At 33.7% G+C, this 23,415-nt stretch overlaps 1 protein-coding gene across 1 annotated transcript in view; it reads left to right on the forward strand.

Annotated features, from left to right (window-relative positions):
- Ostn (osteocrin) overlaps nucleotides 1–23,415 on the forward strand; it is a 42,632-nt gene that overhangs the window by 7,057 nt on the left and 12,160 nt on the right. The window contains exons 2-3 of the mRNA XM_015499904.2: nucleotides 5,092–5,190; nucleotides 7,352–7,563. Coding sequence (XP_015355390.1) covers nucleotides 5,092–5,190; nucleotides 7,352–7,563 — 311 coding nt within the window. The remainder of the gene's footprint in view (nucleotides 1–5,091; nucleotides 5,191–7,351; nucleotides 7,564–23,415) is intronic.

Raw genomic sequence — 23,415 nt, forward strand, 5'->3', positions numbered from 1 at the left:
ATAGTAGAGGATTGGAAAGGCAGCAGAACACAACAGACACTAGTATAGCAATATGTAAATCAATGGATGTGTAACTGATGTGATTCTGCAATCTGTATATGGGGTAAAAATGGGAGCTCATAACCCACTTGAATCAAAGTGTGAAATATGATATATCAAGAACTATGTAATGTTTTGAACAGCCAACAATAAAAAATAAAAAAAAAATAAATAAAGGATAGTTAAGACTAGGCACCTGGAGCTAAAAGATGAAACAAAGTATTGTTATTTATTGTTTGATGGTGCTCCTATATTCTTACAGGAAAGATGCAAGTCTGCTTGATTTATAATCCTTCCATTAAATATATATTCACTCCCAAGTAAAAAAAAAAAAAGAGTCTGTTTTGAATATCTTCAATCAAGATATTGGGGAAAATAAAAAATTCCCAGTTGATATCAAGATTCACCCAAAAACCCAGTAGTTTCTAATACTTGGATCAAATATCCTTAAGTTAAATGTAAATCATGAAGTCTCAGGTTGAAGAGAAATGTTTTTAATCACTTGAGAAGTTTTTTTCTTCAGATGCAGATACTTTAAAAGTTTTATCAGTTTTAAAATGCCTTAGGTCAGATACGAGCTCACAATGCTTCTCTTTTTCACCTTTATCATCTTGAAATTTGGCACTTTGCTCCAGTTTGGTCTCCCTTTTTTCAAATGATGATTCTCAATCTTTTTTTTTTTTCATGCCCAGCCACTTCAGAGATTTGTTGTTCCCAGTAAAGATGAATAATGATAATGCACTGATTCTTAACAATGAAACACTTTTCTTCATTTTAATAGTCTTCTCACTAAACTGGGGTTTAAATATATTTAAGTCTGCTGGACTTTCATAGCAGCATGTCAATATGAACTATCACTTCTCTAAAGGAATAAGCAATACATATTGTTTTCCCCTACTTAAGTGACTAAAGTTTGTATCCCTCCTTCTTGATCCATCTACCACCACTCCAGCTTGAGTTCGGAAGATTCTTTCGGGATGGAAAGTCTTACAGGTAGAAAAGCTATGAAACAGAGCTGAAAATGTTTGACTATGTGAAATATTTCTTCATCAGCAGTATTGTTTACAAAGTAAACACATATACTATTCCAATTGCCTAAGACTGAAGCACACACAAAATCTTCTTATATAGTAAATCCTGTGCTCACTTGTCTCTTTTGAAATTCTTCAATACCCAGAGGAATACTACTCAATAAAAATGATTGATATACTGAAAGTGTGCACATACTTCCCCCTTTGGTGAATTCACACAGTCAATGAACATCCCTTGAGGGTCTCTCTATGAATCAGAGTGTACATGGGGTTTAGGAGATTTTTAAACCATGAGCTATATTTATGCACTATCAACAAAATAGGGAAATGGGCCTAAAGGTAATCTTTTCCTTTCCTCCCTATAATTTCCTCTGTTTCTAATTTTGTAGCAGTCAAGTTTCAACTGGTTAATCAAATGTCTTTTGTGCGGCAGGTGCCAGGGTGCTTGTTTTCATTAGTGTACCAAATGTCATTTTTAGGAACTTGGCCTTTTGGTTAACTGGCTACAAGCTTGGCTTTAAACCATTAAATGAGTGTATTTAACTCGGCATTTATTTTTACGTCTCCCTATCCAAATAATCAGGATGTGGTTATCTGTTAGATGATATATTATGACTTTTTTCCTATATACACCCAAGCACAAAAATATATGCCTCAGACATAATCATCAATACTATAAACACCCATCATCCTGTGCCATTTATAAGATTACAGAAATGGAGAGAAACCTTAGTAAGAAGTGTATAAAAATAGTTAAAGGAAATCCACATGGAAACACTTATAAAATTTGGCAATTTCACACTCTAAAACCTATTTTTTAACATAATAAAAATGAAGAAGGAAAACATCACAGTGGTAGTTTATCTTTGATTAAATGATAGAACTCTATTTTAAAATAATATATATATAAAACATAAGATCAGGTTTAAAAATATACCTTTGTTCTTAATATATTTTCCTTTATGTGGAGGATAAAGAAACATCAGCAAAATGAGCACAAATTATGACTAAGTGGCTGATTTTCTAAAGGAATAGCTAAGGCAGTGTTTGGTTGGTTGCATTATTTCTCATCTATTTTCTCAATTTAGAGACAGTCATGATTTATGCAAAAATTATTATTTATTGCGGAAATACCCAAATCAAATATCAGTTTAGCAAAAAGAGAACAAAGAATTCGTTTCTTCCTTCTTTCCAGGAAAGGATGGAATAAAGAAAATATATAGTGAATAGTATGAAGTGCAAGATTCCAAAATAAATTATTTGATGTGATAATGAGCAAATAGTTTGGGCTAAACTATGTGAAAATTAAAATTATATTTGATAAAAATAAATTTTACAGACAATGCCAAAATATTTTTATTTCCATTTAGTCTCAATAAACATAATTAATACAGATGCTACTCTGCTTATACAAAAAATTTATTTGTTCATATTCTAACATGCAACATATATCACTAAGATTTACACTGAGGTTTTAAGATAATATTTTAAGGAAGTGTCGTAAAGAAAAATTTTAGTCACACCAAAATGTATGTGGTTATTAAAGAAATATTTAGTAATTCTCATAAATATTTCTTCACTTACAAATTATAAATACCACATAAAGGGGCTATGCATGAATCAATTTAATCCTCTCAAAGCTCTTATTAGGTGAGAATTACTTCTCACTTCATATATAAGTAAAATGAAGCTCAAGTGTGTTAAATGATATATATGTGTGTGTGTGTGTGTGTGTGTGTGTACACACACACACACAAGGTCACACTAATATGAAAACAAAAATAATGAGAATCAAACCCAGTCCTTCAGATTTCATGGTAGCATTTCTTTCTCTTTGCCCCTAGCAAGTTTTTCAAATTATTATTCCTTAAGGAGACAGAAGTGTACTGAGACTTCTCATTAATTACCAATGAACCTTGGAGACTTTCCCAATTCTTCATATTAAGTGGCAAAGACTCTATTCCAGCTGGCTCATACCTGAAGTCTGCCCTCAGTAGGACAATGTCTCCTCCCGTACTATTCAATGTTCAGAGTTTATTATTCAATCAGGCAATCAGCAAGCCCAATAGAAATCATAGATGAACTTTAATTGGCTGTATAAATCACAAATATATATAAATGACATACATTTGTGCCTACTACACAGAATTTTTAAATGTAATTTTTTATATATTTACTTTTTTTAAATTATAGATTAAAAACTAAGTCCTTTATCTTTCCTCCATAATCTTATTCACCTTATTTCTTCTTCTGAGGCACTCATATTCATAAATCAAGTTCTATTGGTTTACAGTTTAATTATATGTATATATTCAAAAAATATATAGAAATGCTTTATGTATTTTTAATTCAGTTATATAGTGTTATGACATGTTGTTTTAGTCAGCTTTTTCTCTGCTGTGACTAAAAGATCTGACCAGAACAATTGCAGAGGAGGAAAAGTTTATTTGAGGGATCATGGTTGCAGAGGTCTTAGTCCATAGATGGCTGGCTCCATTCCTTGGGGCTCAAGGTGAGGCAGAACCTTATGGTAAGAGAGTGTGGAGAAGGGAATCAGCTCACCTGATAATCAGGAAGCAGAGAGAGAGCTCCACTCACCAGATACAAATATATACAAAGCTACACCCCCTTTGTCCCACATCCTCCAGCCATACCCCAACTGCCTTCAGTTAATCCCATCAGGGGATTAATTCACTGATTGGGTTTAGACTCTCACAACCCAATCACTTGTCCTCTGAACCTTCTTGCATTGTCTCACACAAGAGCTTTTCGGACACTTCATATCCAAACCATAATACATGTATTGTTCTATACTCCCCACTCCCAGTTTTAATGAAATCCGCAAATACATTTAAATAATTCAATGGTAAATAGAAGTATATCTAAATTATTTGCTTTAAGTCCATAGTATAAATAAATTTCAATTGACAAATCCTCATCTTTCGAATGGACCACCAGCTTTTTACTACTATAAGGGTTTGGACTTCCAGACACATGTCTCCTAATAAGCTTATAAGAGTTTCTCAGAGATATATACCCAGAAACAAAATAAAAGATCATAGGTATTGCATGATCACTTTCAATCCTTATGCCCAATTTTTTTCAAATGGAAGGATCCATTTCCAAATCAGCATTTTTTATATTTTCTTTTTTCTAGCATTATTCTAAACATATGCAGTGGTGTCTTAAATTTCTTGCTGATCTTATTGTATAAATGGTATATCATTTCTCTTTTTATTTATGTTAAATAGGCTACATATATTATGGGATGTTTATTTTCCATTAACTTCTCTCCTTTTCTATGAAATCTCCATTTACAATTTTGGCCATTTTTATTTAGTTGTGTGTCTATATTTTAAATTTATTTATCAGACTTATTTACATGCTCCAAATACTATTTTTTCTTTTATATATTTATTAATAATATCTTCCATTTTGTAATTTGTCTTTTGATTTTATTAGATTGGACATGGAATTTTAACATTTTGTATTGAAATTTCACTATTTTTTCTATATGTACATTTTTAAACTTGCATAAAAATTCTGACATAATAAAAATATATTTTTTTAATTTTTTTAATGTAAATGCTTTCAGATACACCACATTCTGTCTGATTCAGAACCCATCAGGCCTTTTTCTCTTTTACCTTGCCAATTTTACATATTTCTCCTTAGGTACGTGAGGCTTCATTCTCTGTATTAGACAAAGAATAAAGTTATATAAATTTCTCAGACCCCAGGTTACTTTGAATTAAATTATTATTATTATTATTATTATTATTATTATTATTATTATTATAGCTATACAAACTCAATCTATGTTTCCGTGTAAATGAAGACTTGATTGAATTCAATCTGGAAGACTGACAGCTTCTATTGAGTATCATTTAAGTTTTGTAGAAATACACTCCTGTACACAGAAGTGCTTATCATGTGCATGTAACATACTTCTTAGGAGATTTCTTCTTTATATTTCTATTCAAAACTAATCAATGCTAACCCTGATCTACATGACCCTTAGATGCTGGACTGGAGACTGGCAAGTGCACATTTCATCCTGGCTGTGTCTTTGATATTGTGGAGCTCAGGAAAAGTGCTCTCAGTGGATGCAGCAACAGAGGTAATGGAAACTATCTTGAAAGACTTTATCAACAGTTTTATGAACACAAGCTATTTTTACTATAGTCAGGAGGCACAGCTAAAAAATAGGGATATATTTTGATAACACAAAGTCAAGGAAATAGGTGCTTTTGCTATTGCTTTTTTTGTTTGTTTGTTTTGCCAATGTTATTCAAGGTTGAGAACTTTAAATGTAAATAGTAATGATTATTAACCTTCTAAGCAAATTCAGAGCAAGTCACATATTTTCAACATTAAAAGTAACTCGAAATAAGAAACACCTGTATTCCTTAAAGTAGAAAGCATTAATATATATATGTATATATATATATATATATATATATAGAAAGCATTAATATATATATATAAAATTTCTACCATCTTTCTTTCTTTTTTCTTTTTTTTTCAATTGGTACTGGGAATTGAACCCAGGAACACTTAACTGCTGAGCCACATCCCCAGTCCTTTGTCCCTTTTAATTTTTCTTTTGACATAGGGTCTTGGTAAGTTGCTTAAGGTCTTATCAAATTGCCAAGTCTGGTCTTGAACTTGCGATTGTGCCTCAGCCTCCTGATCTGCTGGGATTGCAGGTGTGCACCACCGCCCCCAGCTCTACCAGTTTTAATTAAATCAGTTTGAAGTTGTTTGCATTCCAAATTTTGTGTATTTTTTATTACAGTATAAATGTTTTCTTTATGTCTTGACCAGTACAAAGAAAAGCAAATATGAGGACATCTCCACACAGAGAAAACTCAAGATCAAATTAAGTTTGATCTTATGAGAAACATGTATTCTCTGTACTTCTTAAGTAACCTAAAGTAAGGATTTGAAATGCACCTTACAAAAGGTTTAGTCTTACATGAATTCTATAGTCCACCCACCCACCCCCTGCAAAATTAAGGGTATCTTAAAGAAACAAAACTCTACTTGGTATATATATTAGTTGGAAGAATATTTTGTGAAGGCTGCTTTGGAGATAATGTAAGATCTTTGCCTTTGAAGGTCTGTCTCCTGCTCTTTGGGGTTTCTTTCTGACATTCCATCTCTTCTTCAGTTTCTTTGTTGTGACCAAGAGTGAGGTAAATGGAAAAATGTGATGGAAGTGAGAGAGGAAAGGAAGAAAGCCCCTGAATCTAGTTTCCTCCCTTAGAGAAATATTCTCAAGCTTTTAAAAAGAAGCAGTGTTTCCTGTACTGCAGAATGACAGGGATGGTTAATAGGAGCAGAGGATTTGTTTTGTTTTGTTTTGTTGAGTCCCAGAAAGGAAAAAAAAAAGAGACTTCACAATCTGAGCATCCATACCTATATTATGACTTGGATGAAGTACAAAGTGACAATATATAGTAACATCTAAGCAAACAAGAAATTTTATCCTAAACTTTGACATTAAATTGGGTTAGTTCTCATGCATTGTAGACACTCACAGATTGTGAATAAATTGCATGGATGGAGAAGTTTAGTCCCTGGACATGTAAGTGGCTAAATTTTCTTCATTTTTGTATCCCTTCAATATAATGCAGAGCCTGGCATAGATTGGTATTTTAATAGGTTTTATAAATAAATAACGAATGAGTGACTAAAGGGAAACAGCAAGAGGTTTAGTTTTTTTTGTTTGGTTGGTTTTGGTTTTTTTTTTGAGAGTTCATCCAATAAATATTCATCAGTTGTTTATTGAGTACTAACTCTGAGTAAAATACTGGGCTATGTATTGAATAAAGTAAATAAAAGATTAATCAGACAGTCTTTGTCCTCAAGTTATTTATAATCTGATAAGGAATACAAATGTATTGTAAGCAATCTAATGTAAATAAAATAAAATGTAATAGGTATGATGATGAAAAGGTATAGATAAAGCATTCTAAGAATGATAAGCAAGAATTCAATTCTTAGTGGTACAAAATCAAAAGAATAATCAGAATATGTTCAATTTTAGAGACAAGCCTGGAGTTTTTGTTTTGTCTGTTTTCTCTTGGATATATATACTCTACCTTTATATGTTTCCTTCCCCAAAGGTTTAGCTTTCTGTGTGAAACATAATTCCATGAGAAAGTATAGAACGTTACACAAAAGGGATGTCATCTAAATACAGGAAGTGTCCACTAACTTTACCTAATTTGGGTTTCTTCATCTAAAGAGTAGAACCACCTTTCTCTGCTCTACAGGCCTTTGATTCTGGAGTCACAGATTTGCAGTCACCACCCACAGTCCTAGAAGAGAAGTCAGCCACTGACCTGGCTGCAAAACTCTTGCTCCTTGATGAGCTGGTATCTTTGGAGAACGACGTGACAGAGACAAAGAAGAAAAGGAGCTTTTCTGGCTTTGGGTCTCCCCTAGACAGGCTCTCAGCGGGCTCTGCAGATAAAGTTAAACAGAGGTAAGCGAGCCTTTTGGAGAAGGGAAATCTGCACTCTCTAATCCTTTCATTCTGGGCTCCAAAGTAAAGAGAATTAAATGTAAAAAAAATACAGTGAAAAAATTCTATGCAAACAGATTTGACAGAGTATTAAAGTTGTGGGTTTAATAGTGTGAATTTGGAAGTAAGTGATTAAGGAACAAAATGACCTCTAGCTACAGTGTGCATTAGCTTTCCTGTCAGAATGTTCCCTGAGGAGGATCCTCACACACATGTATACCATGGCTGTTGTAAGACATGTTTGCATTTGCAAAGTGAAGGAGAACATGTGCATAGTGGGATAAATATTCTGATCACCTGAGTCTTCTACTTAATAGAAGCATTCAGAATATCATTGTTTTTATCCTCAACACAAAGCTTTCAAAATATGTGAATTAATGTATTTTTCTCTACCAAGAAATAATGAAGAGCTCTCAGAACTTGGAGTGAGAAAACAGGTATTTAAGTCAAATTTCTGCTCTTTTCTTGCCTGGAGACTTTAAAAGTAGCTTACCCTCTGTAATCCTCAGCTTATTTGTCTACAAACTGGTGTGATTACCTACCTCTGTAAAAAAAAAAAAATCAAACATGATAATCAAATTAAAGTGCATTGTGATATTTCAATCAACATAAAAGAATTAGAATAAATGCATCTCCCTCAATTACTGATCTCCCTTAATTAACCCATAATTAAAGAATGGTTTAATTTATTTTCTATGTTCCCAATATCTGTTCCTTGTGCAATATATTTTATATTAGCAAAGGCACAAGAGACCACCCAATTACCATACCAAATTCTCTGTAAAATCTACTAGGATTCCTTTTCTTACCCTAAATATCATATTTCTCACTAAATTCTCTAAGTTTTCTTTTTTTATTGTCTATCTTTTATCTAACTGTCTTGAGAACCCTGATGGCAAGGAAGCATGCTATTATGATGGTCAGTCAAAAGGATCTAAAATATGAGAATCTGAGCTTTAAATAAGACATTAAATATAGTACACCAAATCAGCATAAATCTGTGTATTAAAATGATATTTTAAAGCCTAATGGGTCATCTTTACAGAATACTAATTTTCAGTTCATTGCTTTAAAAACTTCTAAATGGGGATAACTTTAATCTTTCTTTTGAGAACTCCACTACTGACAGTAGACATGAAATTTTCTCTTTAAATCTTTGTAGCTAAAATAATCAGGAAATGATAAGATTAGCTGATGCGGTAGAAACCTTTTATAGAATTGTTCTCTCTAATAAAAAAAGAAGGAATGACAGAATTAGGATGTCTCTATTTTGCATACCCTAATGGACTTTGGATGTAGACAATGATTTTTGAACACTGCCAGCATCCACAAGGGGAAACAGCAAGTCATTACATGCCTCCTGATGAAAGAAGCCAGCCCCACATAAGAGACTGTTGCCAGAAAACAAACAAACACACAAACAAACAAATAAATAAATAAAAGTAGTCTTGCCTCCAGATCCACCAAGCAATGTTCAGGAACCATGGAAGACAGGAATGGTTTCAGAAACACTACAAAGACACAAAGAGCAAAATCCAGATGGTGAGAAACTACCGGACAAATAATCCGGTTTCTTCAAGAAATAATAGGAAAAAATGAGATGGACAGCAAAGGGGATTCTAGAGATTAAAGTAGACCTAAAAGACTTATTAAGCATTAACAATTTCCTTTAATTACAGCCTGATTTGAACAATAATCTTTTTATAAGTTAACATATGTAAATGACAGTTGCAAATGTAAGCAGTATAGCTATTTGATATTAAGTAATTATTATTTACTTTCAAATAGGAAAATGATACCATCATTCAAAATGAGAGATACCTCAAAAAAATAATTAAATTGAAAGTGCAGATGCTCCTCGACTTATGATGGGGTTACGTCTTGATAAACCCAACAGAAGAGGAAAATCTCACTAGTCCAAATGCATTTAATACATCTAACCTATTGAACAGCATAATGAGCAACACAGTATATTGTAGAATATTTCTTATTTATGCCTATGATCAAGTGGCTCAATAGAAGCAGTAGCTTGCTATTGCTACAGGGTATTCTGCTGAAAATCTTCTGTCCAGAAAAAGATAAAAATTCAAAATATGTTTTCTACTGAGTAAGTATGGCTTTCTCACTACTGTGAAAAAGACAAAAAAAAATTTAAGCTGAAACAGTGTAACTGGGATACGGTTTATTTGTTTATTTATCTGAAAGTTGCTTCCAAATAATACAGAAGCAGAAGTGGACCCAGATACAGCAACATTCACAATAAATTAGTAATTGTCTTAGATTGATGGGTTCAGAGGGGTTCATTACACTATTCTATTCTGATATGTGTTTGAAATGTTTTATAACAGATATTTTTGAAAACTAAACAATGAGATAAATAGCATATTAGACCTGGAAAAAAGATAAATAAATCTATCATAAAGAAATAACTCAGAATAGAACAAAAGTATATGGAGAGTAGAATAAAAAATTGTAACATAATATTTAATCTAATAAGTTTTGTGGGACATATATGGAATCAAAAAGAAAAAGTCAAACTACCAGGCCTGGTGGTACACACTGTAATCCCAGTAGCTCTGAAGGCTGAAGCAGGAGGATTCCAGGTTTAAGCCAGCCTCAGCAACTCAGCGAGGCCCTAAGCAACTCAGGGATACCCCGGCTCTAAATAAAATATTATGTGGCTCAGTGGTTAAGTACCCCTGGGCTCAATCTCTGGTATCAAAAAAAATGTTTTTTAAAAACATTTGCCATCCAATATTGCCATTCAATATTGGTACAGATGTTGGTTGAAGGGTTCAAAGTTTCAGTTAAACAAGATGAATAAGTTCTGGAGATCCATTGTACAACATGATGATTACAGCTAATAATAATGTATTATATATTTTTAAATTGCTAAGAGAGTAGATTTTTAATGTTTATGTGAGGTAATGCATATATTAATTAACTTGATTTAATCATTTTATAATGCATATATGTATCAAAATTTCACATTATATACCATAAATATATACAATTTTATTTGTGGATTATGCCTTACTAAAACTGAGTACAAAGGTAAAATAATAAAAAAAAATCTGAAAGAGAAGTTTTGTGGGAACAAACTGAGGAGAAAAATTACGATTTGACAATATTGTGCATATTTGTGAATAATTTTCAATAAATGATAGAAAAAATATAAAATTTTAAATTCAGCAATAAGAACAAATTTTGACATGAATAAGTAATATTCTTGACAGATTGAGGGAATTAGGAACATTGTTCTGTGAAGAGAAAATCATGTAAGAGATAGCTTAGAGACTTGAATATTTGGGGTGTCGTATTGGGAGAACTGAATAGCATGGAGTGGGCTTGATGTTAGGAAATAAGAAAAAAAGCTGAATAATAAATGAAATAAGGAAGGAGAGTTGGGGTAACACAGGGATGCTGTGTGTGGGGATGCCCTCTGGAATGTGCAATGCAAAGCTCCTATAGCTTCATTCTATTCCTGGAGCCATATTGAAAGGTGCCATACAATACTGTATGAACAGAGTGTTTTAGCCAGCTTTTGCATCACTGTAACCAAAATATCCAACAAGAACAATTTAGAGGAGGCAAAACTCCATTACTCTGGACCCAAGGTGATACAGCACTTCATGAAGGAAGGGCCCAGCAGAGTCAAGCTGCTGGGGTCTTGGAAGGGTAAGGAAACATCGAGAAGGAGGGAGGGGAGAAGGGGCCAAAGACAAGACACACTCTTCCAGGGCACAACCTCAGTGACCCAACTCCTCTAGTCATTCCCCACCTTTCTAGAGTTACCACCCAGTCAGCCAGCAAACTAGGATGGGCCAATTAGGTTACAGCTCTCATAATTTAATCATTTTACCTCTGACTATTCCTTCATGAACAGGAGCTTTTAGAGAAACTTCATATCCAAACGAGAACAACTAAAAAGGATTTTAGTAGAATAACTGATGATCTTTATCATGTTCCCTTTTCTCTGCCTTCACCTTCACCTCCAACTATTTCCAGAAGTTTAGCAGGTTAAAGAGAGCAAAAGGGATTTGCACAGACTGACCCATGAGCTTGAAAAGTTGAACAATTTTTTTTCTAAACTAAATTCTTTATATTTTTATATATTTTTGTATGATAGCTGATACTTTGTGCATTCAAATTAAACTCCAATTGCATTTCCTATGAGTTATTGCTGCAGCATTCATTTTTTTTTACAAGAATTCCTGTTCTTAGTCTTAAAGCAAAAATTAAATTTAGTTTGTATATTAGAGAGGTGGAAAACTATAGGAGATAAATAATAAATATTACGTAACATATTTCTATACTCCTTGAGTTTTAGTAAAATAATTTTAGACTTCTTGTGGTATATAAATTTTTAAAATATTCAAGGTTAATATTTTACATTACAAAGATATTTACATATCATTAAATATGTATAATAGAGGCACAGGACTAAAATAGATACCTTTACATATAACAATGATATAGTTAAAAACTACAGTAATTTTACACGGGAGATCTGTACTAAGGATTATTTACCTGCACCTTTATCTCAATAGATGAAATGATAGTATTGGTCCAATATTTTTTTTTATTTTTCACAAGGCTGGGAATTTATTACTTTAATATGTATGAATCTACATATTTTCTGATTTGCTTATAAACACCCGTGGTTTTCAGGTGCATATCATACATTCTTCTCCTTCTCAAACAAACTTTCTCAATATTCTTACTGATGGAGAGAAGGTAACTGATTTCTGTCATCCATTCTCTAGTCCTAACAATTGCATCTATAACTCAACCCAGGGATTCATAAGCTTTTTCTGCCAAACGTCACTTGGGAACTTTGAAGAAGCCTATATCCCCTATCTCAGATATCACTTTTGAATGGATAGAATTCACAAGAATTCAACCATTACAAATTAGAAATAGAATTATTAACTTGTAGTATACTAACATATATGATTATTAATACACAAAATAACAAGATTTAGAAATGGATCTAAAAACAATAATAATTTCAAGAAATGCACCATAAAAAACATTTCAAAGTATTTATAACAACAAAAATGTAGTCTGACAGTATTTTGATATCCGATTGTCACAAAGGTCCAGGTGTAACTAAATACTGTTGGAATTTGTTCCTTATTTTCATAATTGAAGTGTTGTATTTTAATTACAGGTTAATAAAAGTAAAAAAAGCAACCTTTGTCCATCCACATTTATAGACCCCTGAATTATATTAGTACATAGCTGCCCACTAAAAAACCCTGAGTCTCGAGCATATAAAATGCATTATTTTATTCTTTGTAACTTCAAAATATTTAGGCAAGAAAAAAAATTTTACATCTGCTTTTGAAAAAGTCCACCAAGATATCAGAACAGCACAATACATGAATAGTTAGGAAAAATAAAAAATGACAATAGACAAACAGGAACCACTAAACAGGGCAAAGTCTATGTCAGATCATATTAGAATGCATTGAACAGTGCTTATCGTGTACTATTTACCCAAGTTTTTCACTGACTATGACACTAGCTTTATTTTCAGATACACATGCATGTTACTTAATTCCCAGGGCAAAGTTAATTTTATGCTTTGAAGTATAAAATATTTTCCTCATTTTAGTTCACTTGTTCAAAAGTTAAAACTAATGAATGTTCACCTCATTAATGCAAAGCAAAGGAAACAGGTATGATTATATCCCTGGTAAAATAGTACTTACTTTCTGAATGGCCCTTTAACATTAGGAAATATTGATGATAGGCCTGGAATTTTTCTAACAAATGATTTTTTTCTGGCTCCTTCACACATTCCTGAAAATATCTTGCAAATAATAAGAACAATAACAATACTCTATATTTTATTTTGATTACTGCTAAACATTTTCACAACTATTATTGCTTTAGTGCTGCCATTAAGATTTTGAGATTAGAGAAGCAAATAATGTTACTTGGTCAATCAGGGTACCAACAGGAAATATTTAGCACTGTTGAAAAAGGAAAATTTGGGGAAAGTTTATTCACAATAAGATTACAAAAGTCTGAATATAGGTAAATCATAGTGGTTGGCACAACAGCCAAGGGCCCTGGCCTGAAGAAACAAGAGGCTTCTGGAATATCATATATAGTCATAGAGAATCAGATGCCTGGGAGAAACAGTAAGCCTCATTGAGAAGCATAGCTCACTGGAGAAGGTTTTACAAGGGGGAATGGGAGCATAAAAAATTATCCTGTCATCTTTCCCACTCTCCTGGTCTCTCTTGCCAAGGTCACCTATAGCCTAAGGTTGCAGGAACTTTTATGCTATCCAAAAATGTCAGCCACCTCTGACTAAAAGTGAGTGAGAAAAGATAAAGAAATAAATGTGAAGCAGCTGATGGAAGAGACCCAGCACAGTTATGCACATTCAATAGAACTGGGTCAATTAACATTTTGCTTCAGACTATTGTTATTATAATCATTTAATTGAAAGGGAATAACTGTAGAACACAATTTTACACCCTACTCCATGCATTCAAGCCCACTCGATGGGAGTACATGTTTCCTTTCTCTTGGGAAAGCCAAAAGTAGGCACCTTGGTTCTGATAGTCATATCAGAATAATAGGAATCCTTGTGTTCACTTTTAGTATTTTCTGTTAAATATCAAATCTTATGTCTTAGCCCAAACCATGAATATTATTAAAGCTTTCTTTTCCCCAGCCTTGGCCCATTCATGCTGGGAAGCTGCAGTGGAAAGAGGGCTATTGTCAGTTTCATCCTCACCCTCCCAATACTGCAGTAGCCCCCCTGATTTTGTCTCCTCCAGAATCAACACTGGAGATGCAGAGAGAAATCTGACTTGACTGATCAGACATGATCTAGCTCTAGTGCTCCCTGACCTTTATAACCCAAAGCTGACTCCTTATTAGGACTTATTTTTACAGACCATCACATAACCCTCACTGGGAACTTTGTTATAAACATCCTGGCCTCCAGCCATGCTTCTCTTTTGGCAGGATGCTCTTCACCCTCTATACTTTCGGCTTCTCCATTTCACACCACCACCAGCATCCTGCTGAGTTTGCTTCACCCATCACCCCTGGCAGAGAGACCTTGAGGCAACTTATCCTTTATAATTAACCTAGGCCAGCTCCATCCACATGCTCCACGTCCTTAACTTTGGTTACTAAAAGGGAAGCTGTTCCTTATGTAGTCATCCCTCTTTGCTCTGATATCAAGCCCACTCTCAAAGTTTCTTGCCCTTTAGATTTTATATGTATGGTTGCATCAGGTCTATCATGCTTCCTGGGTATATCTCACTCTGAGTGGTTTTCCTGAAGACCCCTATTTGAAGGTAGAGGATAAATGTCCCTGTTCTCCAATAACTCCTTCCTGAGAAATTCTTTCCTCCTGACCCATTCAACATCAATTCTTTTATTGGACTAAGGTTGGAAAAAATCAGTTTGCAGCAACATTCTTTGCAAATACTACATGAGTCTAGCACCTAACTTTAGAATACAAGAGGAAATACTTGCCTGCCTACTTTGGGACCACAGCCAAAAACTGAAATAGAATCTTATTTGAAAACTCTTGATATATTACTTGCTTTTTAACATTTCATAACACTCTAAGAAGGAGGTTGCTATAAATCCCATTTTATTGGTGTATTTTCAGAGAGATGAGTTTTCTGAGATTACCTAACTATAAATTATGCATCAAGTTGTTTAATCCAAGTCCAATGATTTTCCACTTAAAGCTAGTTTTGATAAAGAAATTAAAGCTGAGTGAATAAGGTGCTTATCCATGACCAAGAACAGTGAAGTTCATTTAGAACATATACACTGAATAAATACTAATGGGGTAGGGAGGAAGAGCATGAGAAGAAGATTACCACTAAATAGGGAAGAGAGGTGGGAGGGAATGGGAGGGAGAAGGGGAATTGCACGGAAGATGGAAGGAGACCCTCATCGTTATACAAAATACATGTATGATGATGTGAGGGGGGAAAAAAAGAAATGTGTCACATTAGATTGGGTAGAGAGAAGTCATGGGAGGGGAAGGGAGAGGATGGGGAGATAGGAAGGGCAGCAGAATAAAATAGACACTAGTATTGCTGTGTGTATATACGTGTCTGTATAACCAATGTGATTCTGCAACCTGTACACTCAGAAAATGAGAAATTATACCACATTTGATTCAAATGTATGATATGTCAAGATCATTGTATTGTCATGTGCAACTAATAAAAAAATTACCATACTGAAGACATATGGCCTTCTATCCTAAGGTTCAGGATAAAGTTGAGAAGAGTAGTGCCAGGTTTGAGTTGTTAGATATGACTGCCCTTCTTGATGACTGTCCTAGAGACTAAGATAAAAATCCTAACATTTTATTTCCTTTCTAACTCATTGTAAATCCTGTGACAGACCTAGGCCAACCTCCACATCTTATGATTTTTGCTGATTCTTTTTAGCTCTTATTTGGTGATGCCCAAAGGATGTAGTTCAAAATGGGCTACATTTCAGATGTTAGAAACACAGAAAAAGGATTCAGAGGGAGGTGCCCCAGCTTTCTTTTTTCCCCCAAGTTAAAAAGCCTGACCATGCAATGGGAAATGCCCTTGAGCATAATGATCTTGGGCCATTCTTGCCAATAACTGTTCTTTATTGCCTGTCTCTTCTCACCTCAGCTCAACACCACAAAATGACGCAGTTCTTTACCTTTTCTCCCCACCTAACTCTTGTCATGAAGATTTAAACTTTCTTCTAAAAGAGAGAATATTTGACTCCATACATGGGCTTTGCAATGTGTATTACCCATCCCTCCAAAAAGAAATTTTTGTAATATATTTTTTGTGTGATTCTATTTGTTGGATAGAAGTTTTAAAATTTTCATTAGTTGCTCAGAGAGATTCATGAACCAAGTAAATGCAGATCCCTTTGTCCTATCCTACTACTCTGCAATGCTTTCCAAATTAAGCATCCCTGGTTCTTTCTACAGCTACCTAAATCTCATTATTTGATCCCAGTGCTGGTGGTTTTGTTCCGAATGCCTGTTTAGTTATCTCATTCCTGGGACAATACTTCAGAAGCCAATATTATTTCTCTTCTGCATCATCATCATCAGCAGCAGCAGCATTAATTTAATAGCAGTCTGTTTAAAATTTAATTACCAGTTTTGAGATAGAATTCTGAAAGTCAAAAGTAAACTTCTGCTGAGTGAAGTAGCATTTCCTTTCATCATTCTAAAAATCACACTGCTGATTATGAAGGAACCAACTGGTTCCCTCCTCCATCTGCAGGAGCTCTAATTAGGCTTCTTCTACCTGTATTCACTTCCTCCCAGGGGAATAGCCTCTTCTTTGATTGGTCAGGTTGGGAGGAGTAGTTGAGTATGTTCAGCTCATACGCTTCCTTCCTGTTTTTATTAGATAGCAATGACTAGTTATGTCAATCTGTCTAATCCAGGCAGAATATATAAGGAAGGCCTTTGAAATGTAGATGTGAATTCATTTTCTACATTCAGTTTTATCAGTAATAAAAATGGCATGTTGGTTTCTAGATAGATAGATAGATAGATAGATAGATAAATCTTATTTCCCTATTACTTCTAGATGTAGACTTGGTAGGAGGGAGAAGGCATTATGTAATAGCTAGTTAAAACCACCTTATCACTCAGATTTAATATGATCCTTCATTCTAACATTCTGGAATTTGAATTTGAAAACCTATCTTTCTGTGTACTTTTGATTATTTCCTTCTCATCCCTCACAGGGCCTTGCTGAGTACTTCATTTTAGGTTTTTCACATGGCAGTCCTTCCAAGCTCCTATAGTTAATTATCATTCCTACTCTTTCTTTTTCTTTTATTTTATACTCGAATTTTAAATTACAGTAACCACAATTGCAAGATTCAGGGGTGACTATCTGGCTTATTGTTTCCACATGCTTCCTAAGTTTTTCCTGGAACCCCTAAATTGGTGTGTGATTGCTTGAGAATCTCATGGTAATAAATATCAATTGTAGTGAAACAAATTATCCAAAATTGAGCAGCTTAAGAAAACAACAAGCATTATAATTTTCAAACCATTTTGGTGCATTAACAATTCAAAAAAAAAAAAAAAAAACTTGCTGGGTGCTTCTGATTCAGGCTCTCCAAGGTTACAGTGAAGATGTTAACCAGGGCCTCAGCACCTGAGGCTCTGCTGGAGCTGAAGTATCCATTTCCAAAATGGGTTGGCAGCTGGGAGTCCCAGTTCCTCACTGGCTATTTTCAAGGCCTTAGTTCTTTGCTATGAAAACCTCTTTATAGGGCTGTTGGAGTGTACTTAGGAAATGGCTGCTGGTTTCCCCCCACACCCTCCAGGCATTCATTCGACACAGCAAAGCAAGAGGTGCAGCAGCTTCCTCGCTTTCACATGGTTTTTCCACAAGATCCTTGGTGACAAGTCAGCTCTGCCCCATGTGGAAGGAGAATATATAATGGCAGAATTATTGGGGGCCACAGCCTGGCTGCTGTACTCATAGACACTTAATAATTCATCTCCCTGTTTTACTAATCCAAATTACATCCTCAGTTAACTGTTACTATTTCCTCCCCTTTTGCATAATACTGAATATGGGTGGAGCTGTATGACTTTCTTCATAGAGGCCTAGCATTTTATTGCCTCTTTAAAATAGAGCAGCAAATCTGACTATTGTTTTGAAGGAACATTCTCCATGCTCTGGTTCCAAGTTTCTTTCCCCAGGAACTTAAAACCATAAACAGAATAAGTAAAACTTGTTGTTGTGTCCAACAGTTGGAGGAAAAAGGTTTTAAGTACACATGAATCAACCTTTACACATGAAATTAATGAACTGCTAGTCTGGAAAATAAACCTTTACAAATTGTGGAGGCATGGTTTTCACAAAGAACAAGTTCTCAAACCATGATGCAATTAAATAAATAACAAAAGGAAGACCAAAGAGGAAGGTATAATCCTTTGCCATTTAATGAGAATAGAGCTGTCTGAAGACCAAAACCACATATGTAGAAAACAGGAAAGAAAATTATCAGATATCTTCATTAATGACCACAGGTACCAAATCCCATCTCCTCCCCAGACACACACATACACACATACACACACACACACACACAAAAAAATAACAAAACAAATATAGGAATGTATTTTTAAAAAACAATGCAATATTATTGTTGTAGGGACAAACAAGGCAAGGCACCCAAGACAGCAGGAAACAGTTTTATTTGGCTGCAGCCAGGTTCAGAGGGCACAGCTTTTGCTGTAATCAATCAATCCCCTGAACCCCGAGTTCAGGGAGTTTCAGAGTTTTATACCCAGCATGTAAGGGGAGGGGCTCAGAAGTTCACAGTCTGCAGCAGTTCACATAAAAGCAGCTTTTTCTTTCACTGTTCTGGGCAAGTTAACCCTTCAAGGACAACACCTGAGAAGGGGAGAGCTTCTTCTCTTCTTTCTATCCTCCCCATGCCAGATGTTACCATGGAGCCCATTTGTAACTTATCTTAAAAATGTAGACATCTCTGTGAAGCCCAGCTCAAGGCCAGAGGCCTTGTTTGCACATTTCTTCAAAGTACTGTACTGGATACGTTTGTGAAAAACTAGTAAGGGGTGCCCAGCACCTGGAGTGCTGGTATCTTCTTGGCCAGTGGCCAAGTAAACAGGGCGACATGAAAACAGGAAGTTTATCTACAATGGACTCTTTTTCTAACAGTCCTAAAATCAGCCATGGTGAAGAGGGCTTTTCTGTGGAAAAAGGGGGTGCCACTTCATTATCATGTAGGAGTTACCACAAAAAATACTGTATAAGGCTGGTTTATATTAGAAAATCAATAATGGAATTGACAAAGAAATAAAGGACATCATCCCAATAGATGAAAAAAAGCATTTGATAAAATTCAATATCCATTCCTGAGTGAAATAACCAGTAAATTAATAATAAAAAGAAACTTCATAACAAGGGAAGGAACATCTATTTAAAAAAAAAAAAACACCTACTATACATATTCTAAGCTGACACCAATAAAAACAAATCCAACAAACTATAGAAGATTTTTATGGAGAAAATTATTAACAGTTTATTTGAAGGCATTAAAAATAACCTAAATGATAAATGATCTTGAATAATCAGCCTCACTATCATGAAGATTTTGATTCTCTTCAAATTGACTTATATGTTCAATTTCAGTACAATTTCAGTCTATACTGCAATAAAATTTCCAGTAAACATGGCAAGCTGAATCCATTATTAGGATAGAGATGATTATTAGATGAGGTATAAAAATAAAACTAAATATTATTTTCATTAAAAAAACAAGAAAAATCACAGATGGGACAAGATATTTGAATATATATAACTTATAAAGTTTAATATTCAGAGTATTCTAAGCCCTCCTACAAATAAAGACTTAAAATAAAAGCACAATTTAAGAAAAAAAACAGATAACAGACTTAAACAGGCACTTCCAAAATAAACAAATGAAAATGTGAGTAACCTCATTAGTAGTCAGGAAAAGTCAACTAACACCCAAACCATATATGACTACTGATGAATTAGATTGGCAAAATTGAAATTCTCACAATACAATGGTTGTCATAGTTTTGAAATAATAGGATCTGCCATATATTGCTCTCAGGTGTGTAAATTGGTGCACCTTTGGAAACTGGTCTATAAAATTAAATTAAGTATAAGCATAGCTGGCAATTCTACTTCTGAAAATATACTTTAATCATTAAAATGAACACCAAAGGCATGCATAAGAAAAAATTCAGCAGAACAGTCTGAAGACCAAAAAGAAAATGCCTGAATTTTTTATTCACAGTAGAATGGACAAACCATTGTATATCCGTGTGATGAAATCATATGCAGCAACTATAAATAAAGCAGCTATAGCAACACATGTTAGCACGGACAAGAACATAATGTCTAATCTCAAAATACATAATACTTGTTGAAAGAGAGAAGAGTCATACATGATTCCTTTTTATGATGGACAAAACTTGATTATATTCAGGGCATAAAATGATATTTAATACAATCTATATTGTGAAATGATTGTCAAAATCAAGCTAGCATATCCATTCTTTCACATAGTTACCTTCATATTTGGTAATGAAATACTTAGATCTACTCAATTAGCAAATTTTATGTATATAATACATTATAGTCAAACAATAAACTACCATTTTTAATATTAACATTAGTATTATCAGTACTAATAATAGTATTAACATATTGTTAATGACTATGTCACCATGCTGTACATTAAGTCTGCAGTACATGACTCATTTTAAGTACAATTCTAGAACTGTCTAAGGTAAATACCAGATTTTTGAAGAATACATACACAGATAATAAGATAAGGAAAAGCAGAGAATGATTAGGCTAAGCTTCAGTCGTCTATATATTACCTCTGGGAAAATGAGCCATGAGAGGGGAGAGGGATGCTGTGGTGATGTCAGAAGTGCTGATAATATTCTATTTCTTATGCTGGTGCTGCAAATAGAAAACTCCTTTTCATTTTCTTTAAACAGATTATAAATAAATTTATATATAGTATTTTACATGAAGTGATTCTTGATAAAATGTTTAACTGCGCCTTTTTAGAATGTTCAAGTACCTTTAGAAATGGAATTATCCAAGAATATAAATTTTAAAGAAAATCCTATTTAATATTGGAAGTCTATACTTTAGTATACACTAAACTACATAGTTTAGTCATGTTTAAAAGGGCAGTCTGTAATTACAGTCTGTAATCCCAGCAACCAAGAAGATTGAGGCATGCAAGTTTAAGACGCTCAGCACCCTGTTTCAAAATAAAAAATAAAAAGGACTGGGGATCTAGCTCAGTGGTAAAGTACCCCTGGTTTCAATTTCCAGCACCAAAAGGAAAAATTAAAAAATAATAATTCCCTTTATATTAATTTGATATTCTAAACCTTTAAATTACTTAAAGAATATTTTAGAATGAAAAACGTGGATTGTTTTAAATGCCTATAGTATAAGCCATGTCATACCACCATTTTGTCACAAGAGGGACTAAATACTCAGAAAGTACAGCTTTCCTTTTTGGTCTTAAGAATACTTCTCTATGGACTGGGGCTGTGGCTCAATGGTGGAGTGCTTGCCTAGCATGTGTGAGCCACTGGGTTTGATTCTCAGCACCTCATACAAATAAATAAATTTTAAAAATAAAGATCCATTGACAACTAAAAAAAATATTCAAAATATTTTTTTAAATGCTCTAATATTAATTTTTTACACACTCTATTTTTGTCAGCACATGTGTTTTAGTGTAAAGTACTATTATACTTTTATAATAATAGCAAAATAACTAAATTACCAGTTTACTTCTGAAATGATATAGATTATACAGAAATTCTTTAACTTATTGAACAATTATAATTTCTATTTACTTTTTGAAAAAAAGTTTTTGTTTTTATATAAGCACTAATGCTGAGTAGATGTGTGTGTATACATATATAATATGACATATAATATATATTATGTATATATTTTATACATATTTATATTTTATATATTACATAATATATATTATATTTATATAAACAATTATATGTTATATATATGCTTAATTTTAAAATTTATTTTCTATATACCTTTGAGCATTTGCAACCAATCCTAAATTTGATAAAATAAATCAAGTACTTATGTATCCATTGTTAGTCTCTACTTTACCCACTTGGCTACTTCCTCTGCTCTAAGGAGGCTTAAGCGTTTCTGGAAGCTCTTTCAGTGGTCACTATATATGGACAAGGAGAGGTAACTTACTGACACAATTCACCTAACACTTTAGATATTGCTCTTTTTTAAAAAGTGTTTGTGTTTATAAAGGTAGGCTATAAATAGTTTGAAAATCACTGGATTAGACTGGTAGAAAAGAATAATATCAGTTGGAAAGTACAAAATGTTTTCACGTGCATTAACTCATTAGGTCTTTTCAAGGTGAATTGTGAACTCTGAGAGGTAGCATGTCTTATTCACCACTGTATCCCCAGTGCATAGAATAAATCCAAATGCAACTGACTATTACTTAAAAAGTAAATATATTAAATGAATAAACAGCTCCAGAAGATAGAAACAACAAGTATTATCTAAATTTTATCAAAAAAAGGAAGCTGATAATAACAGACGTGCAAAGGATCACATTAGCACTAAGTAAAACAATCAAATTAGAGCCCAAGCCATCCATTTCCCGGTTCCTAATACTGCTTTGATCAAATCTGGGAAAAGGGAGGGAAGAAAAATTAGGGGGGAAAGGGAATCCAGGAAGGAAGAAAAGAAGAAAGGAAGGGAGGGAAGTTGGGAAAGAGGGAAAAAGCAGGTTTATTTTGCTTTCAGCACTATAAAATCTTCTTTCACAGTCTGACCTCTCAAGGAAAGATCAACTGTAGTAAAGCCTAAAAGAAAAAAATATTATTTCTATTCCTTTTACTTTCATTTTTGAAAAAATATATTGGCAGTAGGGAACAGTACTGTTCTAATTTATATGATTTATGAGAATATCACACTTCTCTTAAAAAGTAAAAATATTTGTTTTTTTATGACCACTATTCTTAAAGAAGATTTGGGAAATCAGTGTACATGTCATATGAATCTTTGTCCCAGCTGCTATTTCCTTCCCCTTTTGACAGTCCTTTTAACACCTGGGAGGGTTTGCTTTTTCACTTCCTGTTCCTATTTATCAAAGACTACTGGGGACATTCCCTCCCTTCCTGAAGTGGCTTTTGCCCTATTGGTGGTCTCCTGGAGTTACAATGGTGGAATAGTCAGTAAAGGGATTTAGGGTGAAAATTACATC

Source organism: Marmota marmota, unplaced genomic scaffold (genome assembly GCF_001458135.2).
Source record: "Marmota marmota marmota unplaced genomic scaffold, marMar, whole genome shotgun sequence".
NCBI lineage: Eukaryota > Metazoa > Chordata > Mammalia > Rodentia > Sciuridae > Marmota > Marmota marmota.